This window comes from Pygoscelis adeliae, unplaced genomic scaffold, assembly GCF_000699105.1.
Source record: "Pygoscelis adeliae isolate BGI_AS28 unplaced genomic scaffold, ASM69910v1 Scaffold91, whole genome shotgun sequence".
In the NCBI taxonomy this organism is placed as follows: domain Eukaryota; kingdom Metazoa; phylum Chordata; class Aves; order Sphenisciformes; family Spheniscidae; genus Pygoscelis; species Pygoscelis adeliae.
In genome coordinates, this window is record NW_008824196.1 from 1382438 (window position 1) to 1397144 (window position 14707).

Genomic DNA, 14707 nt, shown 5'->3' on the forward strand with positions numbered 1-14707 from the left:
GGGGCGGCTGCTCGGGGACTGGCTGGGCATTGGTCGGCGGGTGGTGAGCAATTGCACTGTGCATCACTTGCTTTGTATATTCTGTTATTATTATTATTATTATTACTACTATTATTATTTCAATTATTAAACTGTTCTTATCTCAACCCACGAGTTTTCTCACTTTTACCCTTCCGATTCTCTCCCCCATCCCACCGGGGAGGGGAGCGAGCAAGCGGCTGTGTGGTGCTCAGTTGCCGGCCGAGGTTAAACCACGACACTCCTAAAGAAGCAAGAAAAAAGAGCATGAAAATGCCAACAGATTTTACCATAAAAGATGAAGATAGCAGAAGGCAAATAAAAACTTTTTTTTTTTTTTTAAGAACTAAATGATTTCTATCTCAGAGTCTAATTTTGGTAGCTCATGGTTGCAATTACGAATCTGCCAGAGTCAAGATCTACCAGTTTTTACCCTGATGGCCCACGACTCCAAAGTACCATAGAAAGAGGACTGCAGTGTTGTGATGCTCCAACAATGCAGTCGGGGTTTTTTTTGTGATTAATGAAGGTAACTTCAATTAAACTTGAATTTAAAAGTGGTAAATTATATTTGATATTGAAAGGCTAAAGAAATGCCAACAAATAACACCAAACAGAAAGAAAAGAGGACCCAAGTTTGAACCACCATGAAAGAACTCACTTGTCTGCAGAAAATGCAACTTTTAAACTCATTTTATCCCTAAAAATGCTATCAAAGTGAATTCCATCTAACTGTACAGCACAATTATTTCACAGATCCTTTACTTCAAATGAATTGAGGTCATTTCAAAACCTCACGTATCCCAGTGGCCAACCTTTTTGAGAAAAGCCTGTCCTTCCAAGAACCTCTGCCTGTCTTTCCCAGACAGGGGTGCAGAAATCTGCACACCCTTCCCTCTCGTAACGGCAAAATAAAGTAACACTGGCATGGAGCTCATTACTATCATGGAAATAAAGGAAACGGTAGAACAGGAGGGAATACGAAACACAGCCAGCAGAGCTTGTCACAGGTGGCACTATGAGTATTAGGTGACGCACGTATGTCTTTGAAGCTTGCCAGTTCGGAGGTTTTCTGAAAGAAACAGTGCTGACTCATCACCGCACTGGAAGTGGGAACGAGTTAACGACAATACGATGTCAGCCTCATCACTTATAGAGAGAAAGCTTTCGTTTGCCCTGCAGCGCCTGCCCGAGGGCTGCGGCAGCTGGCGGCGTAACCCACCTGTTCTCCTCCTCCAGGTCCGCGAGGATTCTCTCCAGTTCCCCTCTTTCCTCACTCTCCAGAGAAATCAGGATCTGGGCAGGGCTTCGGGGCTGGCTCAGGGGGGACTCCTGGTTCAGACTTTGGCAGTAGTGCTGGATTAACAAGTGTTCATCATCGCTGGAAAACAGAGGAGGATGAAACAGGCTGTTCCCTTCCTCATTTTCAACTTCACAGTGAGTATGAGGAGATGATTCACTCCCAGTCTCTCATTTCTTACAAAGAGATTTGCTGAACTCTTTGTAACAAACAGCAGAGCAATGTACCTTAAAGCAAAATCTGCTGAACTGTTTCACTTAGTCTCTGATAATTTTCCGTCTCTGCGGAGTCCACCTCTCTTCCCCTCTGCTTCTCAGATACTTAAAGCCAAGTTTTGCCACAGCTGACAACCTCAGCTTTCCTCTTTTGCCTAACTTCAATTAGGAATTTGCTTGAGAAAAAACGGCCACCTTCTGCTGTCTGATCTGTGTTGTGGAAGGGTCTTTCAAGCAAAGGCAAGGCATTTATTTTCACACCTACAAACTCTCCTTATGAAATAAAGGTGTCCTCTATTTATCTGTTTTTCTCTATAAAATTGTAAATGAGGTGAAATAAAAAAATATTGACTTATTCTAAAGAAATTACGGTATTTTTCACTGAGCATTTTTTTTAAATTACAGGTGACGTACACTGTCAGAATACAAATATATTCTATTTAATACATATGATCTCTTTCTTTATTTGTATTGCCCCCAAAGCTGTCTGGCAGTTGAAACAGAAACATCTCTGGAAGAGAAAAGCAAATCCAATTCTGAAGACCTTGACCACCTCCCAGAATTACGTGGGTGTTTTATGTGCTCAGGAGATACATCCAGGCCCTAAGCTATGCAGCTCACACCAGCAGTAACTGTGAGAAACCATGGAGGGTTTCTCTTGACACCCCAAGCCAAGGACAGAAAAAAATGACACTGATGTTGGGAACCTTGTTTTTCTGGTAGTACTTAATTACAACAAAATAATTCAGCCTAGTTCTTTTTCTGTTACATTTGTAATGCAGAATTTAACAGGTATTTTGAATAGCTGTTATTGTTCAAAAATTAGAATTTTCCTTGTTTCCATTCTGTTCCTGAAAATGTTAATGATGCAATTTTATAGACTGCAGGACAATGTAGAGCACATTGACATTAGTTCATAAAAGGGGAATATTAATTTTTCACAACAGGCATCCTTTCCTTTTTCTAAACAAGATTTTAAAGGCTTGCCAGTTCCTAAATTTGTACTTTTCATGAAACACTTCAACTGTGATTTCCTTCAAACAACTGCTTTGCATTTATAAATATCCTTATGCATCTTAAGTGAATTAACAGTGAAAAAGTGGCATAACTATTGCAATATAATGTCACTTTGCAAGACATACTCTTTCTGTGTTATTTTCAGCCTGCACATATTTTGTATACATAATTGCAATGACACTACATATCAAAATGTTTTGTGGTATATATACACATTACCTCTTTATTTCCCTCCTTCCCTGTCTCCATCTGTCGCTCTAACTGCAATTATAAGCCCGATAATCCCAAACCCGTAAGAATGTCAACAAATAATACTTGAGCATAACCTGACAAACAAAACTGAAAGAATTAACAGTTGCGAATTCGTGGTGAGCTCTGATTTTGCTGCAATTTGTATCTGGGTCATATTTCTTCCAAAATTCAGAATGTATAGATTTATTCTCATTTTAATAGTACAAACTCAGTAACAAACTGCGTAGTCAGTGGTTAACTTATTAACTGAATCATATTAATACAACTTTTAATTAACCAAAAAATGAACTGAACAGTAAGACCAAAGTGTAATACAAAAGATACTGCTTATGTATGATTTTGTGACTAAGGACATTGAAATATTACAGTGGGGACAACAGGAAATTCCATATATAATAGCATTACTTCTATCTATAACAATACAAAATTGACATACAACCTGGAAACAAAGTTTTCATTAACTGCGTGAAATTATACTGACTGCGTATGTATTAGTTCTGAGGTGTCATTTTAACTTTCTCCTTTTTGAATTAATATATTAAAACAATGTACTTGGTTGTACAGGGGATTTTCTTTCAAAGTTGGTAAGTAACAATCCCACCAAGTCAAAAGATAAACTATTTGAAACAAAGAAACAGCTTTATTACTACCCAAGAACATCTCACAGGCTCACAACCAACCTTATAAAATACTAATGATTTGGAATCTCAATTTAAGTGAACGAAATTTAAGTGGCCAGAGTACTGTGCTTTAAAGGACCACTACAAATTTAATAAAAAGAAGATTCTGTCTGAATTTTCAAAAAAATCCACCCCTTAAACTGTGGTAAGGATGAGATCATGTAGAATAGAAAAAACACTTTTAGAAAAGTTGGGATTTGAGTTTTTTCGTATTTGATTGATTTAGAATCTGTGCTATGGCTTCTCCTACAGTTAAATAACTAAGACCAAAGTTTCAAGCACAACAATGACTTATATGCTTCTATCCTGTTTTCAGAAACATTACTCACAGTTAGTTTTCTAGTTCTATGTCCTTTTGTTCAGAGAATAAACAAGACCAAGAAAATCATGAGAGGAGAAATATATTATCATGTCAGAAAACCACAAAAAGGTCTCGGTGTGACATTAGATTGACCTACTTCTTAACAATTAAAACTTTTACTTATGACTTTACATTTAAAGTAGTAAAATGAATGCTTGCCAGTGACCTGTCCAGCTTAAAGTTTACTACTTCTAGTATTTCACGGTGAGGAGGAGTCCCTCCTGGCTTACACTTGCAATGTATTTCGGGTATTTGTAGACCAAAGATTTCTGTTTAGCTCCACTAACCTTTTGAATGACACTTTGCCCACAACAACATTTTCTAGCTTACAGCAATTTAACCATGATTAAGCTTGCAGTTCAGATAGAAGGGTTATCTTTTTATCTTTGTCCTTAAGACACATCAGATGATGAGCATTTTTTCCAAGTAATACGGGACCTATTTGCTGAATAAATCAGTAATTTTTTGGAAGAAATTAGTAATTTTAATTTTGAAGGTATCTATCATCTGTTGCATAGATTTGGTATTAAGCTGTAAGCCATAAATCTAGACATTACGATACAAATTGAAAGAACATGAGTTCATCATTAAATTGAACCAGATGTGGTACACGGCCATTCAAATTCAGCACCACAGAATTTCATTACAGTTATTAACCTTCACAAGAAAACGCATGTCAAAAATATTAAAACAGCCTACTTACATGCTCTCATTAGGTGAAATACTGTCATTTAGATAAGAACCATTAGTGTTCTCCATTTCTGCTAGCCTGTGGAAAAGTAAACAAGACTCATTAAAATCAATTATGCTTTCCAGAAACTTTATTTGCTCTAACATTCCTGAAAGACTTAAAGAGCGTGATGTTTTTGATGAATTTGAAATTCAAATTGTTTTACACTCACTGTTGACTATCAAAGTTTTGCAATAAGCTATCGCAAAGGATTGTTTATTTGTTACAATGACCTGGCTAAACTCACTTCTAAGTTTTCAACCCTTTCTCTGAGGTTATATTCCAGTCCTCACGATTAATTAATTCCACAGTTAATCTTAATCTTAAGAAAGGCCTTAAGATGCCAGGGGATTACATAAATTGCTTTGTACCTGGCAATATCATCATCAGAACTGTAACGATCAGTCATTTCTCATTGGTTTTCAACACTCAGCCCCTCCTAAATGCTCTGCATTAATTCAGAAATACCTCTCCTGATCAAGTGATTTTGGGGGAGAGAAAGCAGAGGTTGAAATGACTATTTTTCATTACCTCAACCCTTGCAAATTTGCTTGCCTGGTGGAAAAACATTTTCTTTTTTGTGCAATTAACCCACTTTTTGATTCTTAAGAGCAGTATGAAAGCAGACAAGTGAACTAAAGCAGCAATATACCACTATTTTAAGCCTCCAAATCAAGGAAAAATTCTGTTTGTGGTATTCCACAAGGTGAATTACTTAACATTAAAACAGCACTTGAGATTCACATAGAGGTTGGAGGTTTCTGCTCTTCTGATTTGTACGATTACACCAGGGTCCATATTAAAAACAAAACCCTCTGTAGAATCATAGAATCACGGAATGGTTTGGGTTGGAAGGGACCTTTAAAGATCATCTAGACCAACCCCCCTGCAATGAGCAGGGACATCTTCAACTAGATCAGGTTGCTCAGAGCCCCGTCCAGCCTGACCTTGAATGTTTCCAGGGATGGGGCATCCACCGCCTCTCTGGGCAACCTGTGCCAGTGTTTCACCACCCTCAGCGTAAAAAATTTCTTCCTTCTATCTAGTCTGAATCTACCCTCTTTTAGTTTAAAACCATTACCCCTTGTCCAATCGCTACAGGCCCTATTAAAAAGTCGGTAATCTGAGTGCGCAGCTTAACGAAGACCCCACAGGACCTAAAGGCCACTTCTGACCACACAGGTGCCCTGGCATGCAAGTTAGTTGACAGGCTGGTTAGCAGCAACCACAGGCAATGCTCTGCATCTCAGAGCCCCAAACCCTGTTTCTTTAAGAAGCACTCAGGTAGCAGCTAGCCTTTGGGATTTTTTTTTTTTTAATGATTGTTTAGAGAAAGATCTGCCTAATGTCCAGCTGGTCTCATACCTGCTAGCATAATGTTCAATGCGTGAATGAGTATCATCATGTGAAAGCTGAGGGGACGAGGCAGGCCTATAAGGCAGAAAACACTCATTAATCACAAACAATACCCCTTTAAAAGTAAAAAGACACTTAGCTATGCCTATACCCTCACATCTCCATGCCTTATGGTTTACGCTATGCTTGATAAACAGCAAGTTATAACTCCAGGCGCTGTGTGCCTCGTCAAGCTGTTGGTGCAATGTTTTGTGGTACCACACTGGGGATTTTGACCATTTTGCAATCCGTCTGTTGCAACGACTCTTCTTCACGCCAATCCCCGAAGAAGCCTTTTCCAAAAGATTTACGGATGAGCTTTCACCCCGGTTTTCCCTTCACACCTGCCTCCTTCATTGGTAATTCTGCTTCACGCGCAGCCCTGCGCCAGCTGCGCAAGCCCTGCTGGGAACCTCTCCTTTGCCTCCCGTCCTGATCCAGTGCCTGCTTCCAGCACATCCCACTTAAAAGAGCCTTTAAGGACTACTCCACAAGCAACTAGAAATAAATACAAGAAACATAAAATGTCTGAAACAAGCCTTTAATAACACACTGCAGAAACTGATGATTTTGCCTAGCTTCTCTCCAGACTTATAATCTGAACCGTAGAGCAGTGTGTTATACAGGAGGACGCTGTCAACTATTTTGGGTTTTCTGCCTGACAAATCAGATGGTATGAGGTCCTCTTCACTTTTTTATCGATGAAAAAAATTCATGGGACTTTTCTCATGAATTAGACTATTGTTTCTTACAGCCTCAACTCTGGAAAATGTCACCATTGAATTATGTTGCCTATGCAGTTCAGAGAGCACCCTGTGCTGCCGTGTGGGAGTTCGCCAATCTACGTGTATCAGGAGGTGCTGGAATAACAAAAAATGATGCAGCCTCCCAAATTGTACAGCAATCTCGTATTTCTGCTAAATTTCAACTTCTCTTTATTCTGTCTCTGCCGACTCTCCTTCTGGAACTCCTGACTGAGGAAGGACTTTCCTCCCATTTTAAATTGTTGGATACTGTAGTTCAGGCTGGGTTTGCCCAATGGGCATTGCACTGCATTGCAAGAGCAGGTAAGTTTTGTATTTACTGGTTATAAACCAAAACTGTAATAATCTTGTGGTTTGTAATGCTCCCGTGTTAGGAGTTTGATAATCCTGCAGTAAATCTACTAGATTGGTCATCTTCCAGTTTTCTAATCAACCTGCAAAGGGCTCTAGAGAATTATGATCTTTCTGAATTCATAGAGCTGTGTGCTGGATACACAAAATTCAATATCATTAATGTCTCTTCTCAAAGAACAGCAAAGTTTTTCTCTTTACGACATTACAGGCCAAGTATCACGAATCTCATTTTGTCTGAAATGAGCTTTGGCCTCCGACTGTACTTTTACCCATCACATGTTCAAACATTACACACAGAGGATAAATACTCAGTTCACAGAGTTCCTCAGTACAGCAGAGATTCATGCGGATGGGCAATTGCTTCTCTGCAACTTGATATCCTATTTTGTATAAGAACATCTACACTGAAGGGAAGGGAGGGGAAAAGGATGCAATTTATCTAGAGCAGTGGATTATGGAGCAAGATAACAACGGTTTTGTGATAAACTGATGGTATCCCTATTTTTTTATTTGTTTGACATACAGTAGATGTTAAGCTGGTACTATCAATGAAAGAAGAGGTCTTGGTTTCAATGCACACACAAATGTTGCTGATAATACTGTGTGCAGACTAGGAAACCTGTGTTAAAAGTAACTTTAATTTTGAGCTGGATCATTCTCCTAGTCCCTCTTACCCTGGCATTGCAACATGTATTTGTACCAGTACAAAGGAAAGGACAGCCCCTGGTTGGGACCAACTGGGCAATGAAGAGAAGTGATGTCCCTTCTGGCAGTAGTGCAAGGCCAAAGATGGGCCTGACTGCATGATCGCCTACTTGCTGCCTTGAAACTAAGCTTCACCTTCAGAAGTGAACAAGGTGTGTAATATATATGCGTTTTAAAGACAACACAGCGTTGTGTACCTTGTTGGAGCTGCTTCTGTCATTCTGTCAACTGCAGACAGGGGATGAGGCTACATTTCCAGGTTTGTCTCCACTTCAGAACATACTACAATGGAGATCTACCTCAAACAGCTTTTTAAAAGTTTGCTTATGAAAGCAAACCTGTTGAGAAGCACTGCAGTCTTCGTGTTGAATTCAGCTGCTCAGAGTTACACTTTTGCCAGTGTCTGAGCCAGCTTGAGAATGACTGTGCTGCACTGCAGGCTGTTGTATAGACATACTCTTAGAGGACCATCTGTGCTAGAGCTCACTGTCTTTCCTTTCTGAGCACATGTACTCAGTCCACCTAATCAGTTTGAACCGTCAGCAAGAAGGCTGAGAGACATAGCCAATATTTAGCCAAGATAACCATCCCTTTTGCAAGGGTTCCACAGCTGCATTGCTCAAGCTGGGGTCTGCAGGAACAGTCTGGGGAATTCCAGTCAAGTCAAGTGGCGATCGACTGGCAAATACCACCTCCTGCAATTCCCTGCACCTCCGGAGACCTGGCTGGCAGGATGAGGGCACTTTTCTTGCTGTTCAGCATTTCAGTTGATCCTTCTTCAAAGTGTAGAATCAAGTAATTTGTATTTGTGCCACTGACAGCCCACAGTCCAAGTAATAAGACATAAATTCGCACAAAAAATGTGTGTTGCCCCTTTAATGCCTGGCAAGCAGTACATCTGTGCAAAATACTGGATAATATGCAGTCAGAATCACTAACTTCTAATAAAAAATATATACGTATGTATTTGTAAACAGTTCCAGATATTATACCACACGTTGATGTCAGGATAGCACTAGCATTGCTGAATGCTGCTAGGTTATGCTCCTCTGGAGTACTTTGAAGATTACCAGAAAACTGGCATAAAAGCACCAGAAAAAGGCAAGACCTTGGAAAACATGGAAAAGTTTTATGGTAACCAGAATTAGAGGTTTGACTGCCGAAGTTGAATCAGCCCTGTAACTGAGAAACAGCTCTAAACCTGGCTATCTCAGTAACTTGTGTTGTAGCCCTGGTGGTCTAGCACTAAGGAAAGGAACAAAGTTAGCAGAACAAAATGAAGAGCAATTCTTCCCAGCCACTATTCATTTCTTAATTTTCTGCTTTCTTGTCAGACGACACAAAAGGATTGTGCTCAGGCAGATACCTGAGTTGGTCTGATAAAAGGTGCAACCTCTCCATACAAATCCTGCTTCTCAGTATTTCTCAAGTTTTCTTAGGTATTACATGTGAGTTAAACTCCCTGTAGTAGATGACACCAAACCTTTGGTGTGACGCTATTGGTGTAGGCATACTACGATGTTATTGCTGTAAGTGAACTAGAATTAAGCATGTTATGGCAGCTTAATTTCAAGTTACGTCAGATAAAGCAATGGCATTCCACATTATCCAAGCTTTCTTTAAATGTTACTTCGAACTTTTCAGTTGTTCTAAAGGGTAAGAAATCTAGATCCACAGTTAAGTATACAGTAAGCTGCAACCATCCCTAGATGCATTTATAAAAGAAAATGCATCCTAAAGTTCAAAGCCCCTCTATTTCAGTCTGGCTCCAGCCTTATGGTGTTTTCTGTGGGCGAATCCTCAAAAATACGAGGTTTGCAGTACCATATGTGTTTCTTGGTTTCTTAAAGTAAATTTCCTAGAGGAAGAGCACTTCATTTGACTTCCCAATTTTTTGTGCTTCAAATGAAAAATATAAATCAATATTCAAATGTAGACATTTCACTATGGTTTATTCTACCAAAATTTCAATGAAGGTGCAAGGCATATACATTTCACCATATAGAAATATATAAAATTCTATTTATTAGTTTCTCAATAGTTATCAATATGTGAATTAAAAATAATCCTTAGTTAACATTATTCTAAAATCATCCATGTAACACTAGTAGTAGCAAATGCCACAATGACAAATATATATATCTTTAGTTTATGCTGAGGGTATTACTACAATAGTAAGACAATGCATGTGCAGAAATGGTGCAAGAATGAAATTCCAGTTCATAGCTGAAAAATCCTGCTTTTTTAACTTATGAAAAAAATACAGTAAACGTTTCCCCATTTCAACCTGCCTTCACAAATTTTACTGTATCTAAAAAACTGTAATAAAATATCCAGTGAGCTTTGGATTAACTGGGGCACGTGAGTGTGCGGGTGTGCATGGTTGTGCGTAAAACCAATTTATAGCTTTATCTACAAAACAACGTCATTCCTGAAACTGAATTAAATCCATCAAGTTCAATTCTTATCTTTCAAAAAGCATTTAGTATACATTCAGAGGGATCGACACTTATTCAGAAACACAGGCTTTTAAACAACAAACTCTCAAAAGCATTAGTAGGACTGCAACAAAATTCCTGTTAATTCGATGAACATACATACTCCAGAAAGAGCATACAGTGCACAATCCATGATTGCTGGGAATTCCCGGATTTATCCCATTCTATTCATTTGGAATCACAACCTTCCTTCAGAGAGTGTAGCAAAGAAAATAATCATAAAGAAAGAAGGAAATGAACTCATGTGAAACTAAACAAAGAAACAAACAAAAAAAAGTGAGGGAATGCAGCAGCAGTAGCAGCAGCAGCACACTTCAGCAAAGTACTCACGCAGAATCTACTGGCCAGAAGTTGATCAGAGTAACAGGACTGCAAGACAAAAAATGAGGAGGTGAAGAGAGAGGCAGAAGAAACTCAGCAGCAAAATAATTACAGAAAGGTTTAAAAAAAAAAAAAAATCACAACTACTGAAAAACAGAAATCCAACAGACCAACATGAATGACTGTGAAGAGCAACCAACCAAAAAGTGAGAAAAAAATTGAAATCTAAAATTAAAAAAGAGAAAAAGAGAGAGAGAGAGCGAGAACAAGCTGCGTGCAATTGCCATTAAACAACTGATTAAACTTGTAAAAAAAAAAAAACCAAAGGGGACTGGGTTACTCCTTGATTTCTCCATGTGCATCATTATTGCTTTTTTTTTTTCCATAAAGACTTTGAAGTCATTTAATAAGACTAAATTTACAGGGTGAGAAAAGATGAAATCAGCTGGGAAGCTTGCAAACACAGTAGCCTAATTAAAAACATAAAAACACAGAAAGATACCCATTTGGAAGAAAATAAAAATTTAACGAAGAGATCATTAGTCTCCAAATTGCCATATCAAACTCTGAAGTTTATAAGGCCGTCAGTAAGATGGTTAAGTATTTTTCTTTTATTAACTGAAGTTGAAGTTCCTGTATAAGGACAGGTGAAAACAGATAAAAGCAATGGCAATTGGAATCCCAGCTTGTGTCTTCCTGCCAGCCGAGGTTAACAAAAATGAAAAAAATAAAGAGGCTTTATGCATTTAGGAAGTGAAAGGAGTTGGCACCAGCTGGGGAGCTCAAAGAGCATACCAAATGAATTGCTACTTAGACACTTTAGAGCTACTCACGTTTCCATGTTGTCTCCCTCCAATACAGTTTGCACAGGCAGGTAGCCCATTCGTGGGTGCTTTGCAAAATATCTTTTTGTTCGAAATTTGTTTTTTAGTACCTTGGCAAAGTCACGGACGTCTTCTCCTGAAGTTGTCTGAAAGCCACAAATCACAATGAAATCATCTTTCATGAGGTTATTACGGTTTTTCGGTTGCCTCATCCCTTGCTGGGTCACTTGGAAGAGCTGTGGCCACACCAAGCAGAGCTGCCAACGGCTTGACCTCCGGAACCGCAAATTTTATTTATATATCACCGTCACCTTACAATGTACTACACAGCGACACTGCTAGTGGGGAGGAAGGAGGAAAAAGGGAAGCTCCAAAAATCCCTGACAGGCTCATGCCTCATTTCAGGTGATCTTAAGAGGACAAGCAATAATTAGACAAGAATTTGTCATTTCCTCATCTGGCTCGGGGGACTCTCTGCCCGCTTTTTGTTCAGCACTAAAATGGCTGTAATGCAGGATACACAGCTGATCTGTGTGTCCAGCTAGCTGCTTCACTGTCTGGATCCTGACTCCTACCACACCCTCATCATCTATATCTCATGGACCTGTCAGTCTACGAAAGTCAGACCGTACTCACAGTACGTTTTCTCTCCAGTTTCCCTTCTCAGCTTCATCTGCCACTAGTATTTTGATCAAAGAGAAACAAAAAGCAGGTGAGAGCTGCTGAAAGCTCTTAGATCAGTTATTTCTTCCTGCGCCTGTTTAATCTGAAGTCAGCAGGCATTTAAGATCAATACCCTGAGGAGAGTACCATTTGCACAAATTTTTCTACTCCCTTGCCTGCAGTCGGCTTTCCTTGCTGCTGTAGAGACCAGCAGAGGAGCGCAAAGTGGAATTAGTTTCCTAAAGACCAGAATGAGCCAGGAAGAGTTCAAAGGATGTTTGCTGGGAAGATGCGAGACTTCTTGCGAGCCTGATTAAGAGTCGGGCGATTTTCTGAAGAATTTTAATGGAAGACTTCAGTTACTTTAGTCAGGCTGCACTCCCTTCTCCGCACCTCGCAGAGACACTCGACCCTGAAATACTGCTCTTCTACAGTAAATTAGGTTCTTCCTGACCTGCATAACGATATTGCTTCTCCAGTGTATCTAATTTGAAGGAAAGAAATGAGGGAAAAGTTAATCTTTCTGACATTTTTTAATGAGTTCTATGCCTTCTATTTAGAGAGGAAGGAGGTGCTGGGACCTATCAGTCAAGCCACCCTTCACAGAGCTGCTGAAACACAGATGTATGTATTTTTAACAATTGCCTGGGTAGAAAAATTGAGAATGCCCTGAAAAATAATCTGCAGAAAGACTGAAATGCATTAACAGAAAGGACAAATATTATCCCTGTACTGACGACACCTACAAGCTTCATGTAAAGCTGGAAAGAATTTGGCTCTCTTTCCGGTCAGTCTGTCTGGTAGGAAAATTCGGCATGAGCAATGACTGGCAGAGAAGTGACACAGCAGAACCTACAAGCCAGTACAGCAGCATCTCTATTTTCAAGAAACTGAGATAGTGCTCGATAATATTAAGTATCACTTCCTCAATACATCAGAAGTAAAGACATTTTGAGGAAGGGAGGGATTAAGTATGTTCAGCCCACCGAGAGGACTCCAGAAAGGGGATTTACTGAGGTGGCCTCGCATGCCCCAGCAGGAGGGAATTCCCTCTGCCGACGACCATCTGCAATGCCTGCTAGGAGAGCTCCTAACCTGGTCAGCATCAGGAGACGACACAGAGCACATCAGCTGGGAACAGAGAAAAACTTTTAGTATTCAGTCTCAGTATAAATGGATTAAGCACAGCTTTCTGTTCACTTCGTTCACCTGTGTGATTTATAACCATTTATTCCTGCTTTGTCTATTTTCCATGTTGCGAACACTTCCCATTGCATTTGACTGTAATTTGGATTAAGTGTTTTCAGGCACAATTAACAATAAAACATTCTTCACTTTGACCTTCCTGGGACCGTTACCCCCCCTTGCTCCCCTGAACCTTCTGCACGACAAGCAAACAGTAAAATGGTGTGTTTGCACACGAACATCCTGATCTAGCTGGTAGCACAAGAATCCCAAGAAGAAAATATGTCTCCAGTGACAACTAGAAGTACCAGGTACCTCTCATATGATCCAATTTCCATTTCAAAAATGTTCAAGGAGCACAAGAAAGGCAAAGAAAATGTGATTATTATGTGGACAAGATGATAGACTGAGGCTGTTTTCAGCCAAACTTTCCGATTTATTCCACAGATGTTTTATGCTACGTGATTTTCAGAGTAAAATCATCCAAAACAAAATTCTCAGCAGAACTGGTTTACGAGGAAGAAACAGTAGTGTTTCAGCATCCCAGGTCTCTTAAATCAAAGCAATACATAGGCAGCTGGGCTGAGCATGTTCCAAAACTATTCCGAAACCAAAACTATTTCATGACATAAGGAGAACTTTACCACCATCTGACTTTTTGCAGTTTGGTTTAAGAAAGTGCCTTGCCAAACCCCCACCCCAGACCTCAGCCTCGACTGTAAACACTAGCTGTAGAAAGGTATCTCGGTTTGACATGCTTCCTTCTAACAAGGTGTTTTTTATGCTGGTGTGTCACTGTTCGTTAAATCCAAACAGAAAAATGATCCTACATTTAAATCCCAGTCTAGAAGTTGTCTTCTATGCTTTATTTGAAACCTCTTTAAAAGTCACCTCTCTCTGAACAATAAACTGAGCTGTGTTGCTTTCAGGAATAATTGTTGTAATTTTTCTGTCTAAATGAAAATTGGGGAACAGCCTTGCCCTTATTCTGCCTCAACCTTTTGCAGGAGAGGAAAAGTTATCACATCCCTCAGATATTTAGCATGAGTTCTCAAATCTCCCCTAAGCAGAATTAAAGACTGCAGTGCTCCAAAATTTCCTGGCAGTAAGAGGGAGGGAGAATAAAAAGATCAAAACACTTCATTGTGCCCATCTAGCTATTGCAAAGATATATCAAAGGCGGCATCACATGTCTTCTGTCTGCCAAAGTGCATTTTAAGGTGAGAGATCTGTCTGGAGGAAGAGGAAAAAATGCTCTGCCACCTGCAAACCCCTTTTCATTCATTTAGAAAACAATTACATACTAGACATGATAGCTTCAGTGGACGCCTTGTTCAGTCACACAGTATTTGGGTTTATTTTTTCAATAGCAGTAACACAAAAAAGATCAGGGCTTGCTGTGCGTCACATTCACTTCCCCCCCCC

At 39.6% G+C, this 14707-nt stretch overlaps 1 protein-coding gene across 1 annotated transcript in view; it reads right to left on the reverse strand.

Annotated features, from left to right (window-relative positions):
• The window catches only part of DMD (dystrophin), a 1204567-nt gene that overhangs the window by 27772 nt on the left and 1162088 nt on the right, over positions 1–14707 (reverse strand). Inside the window, 5 exon segments of the mRNA XM_009334780.1 lie at positions 1241–1399; positions 4547–4612; positions 5939–6004; positions 10620–10658; positions 11444–11580. Of these exon segments, the coding sequence (XP_009333055.1) occupies positions 1241–1399; positions 4547–4612; positions 5939–6004; positions 10620–10658; positions 11444–11580 (467 nt within the window).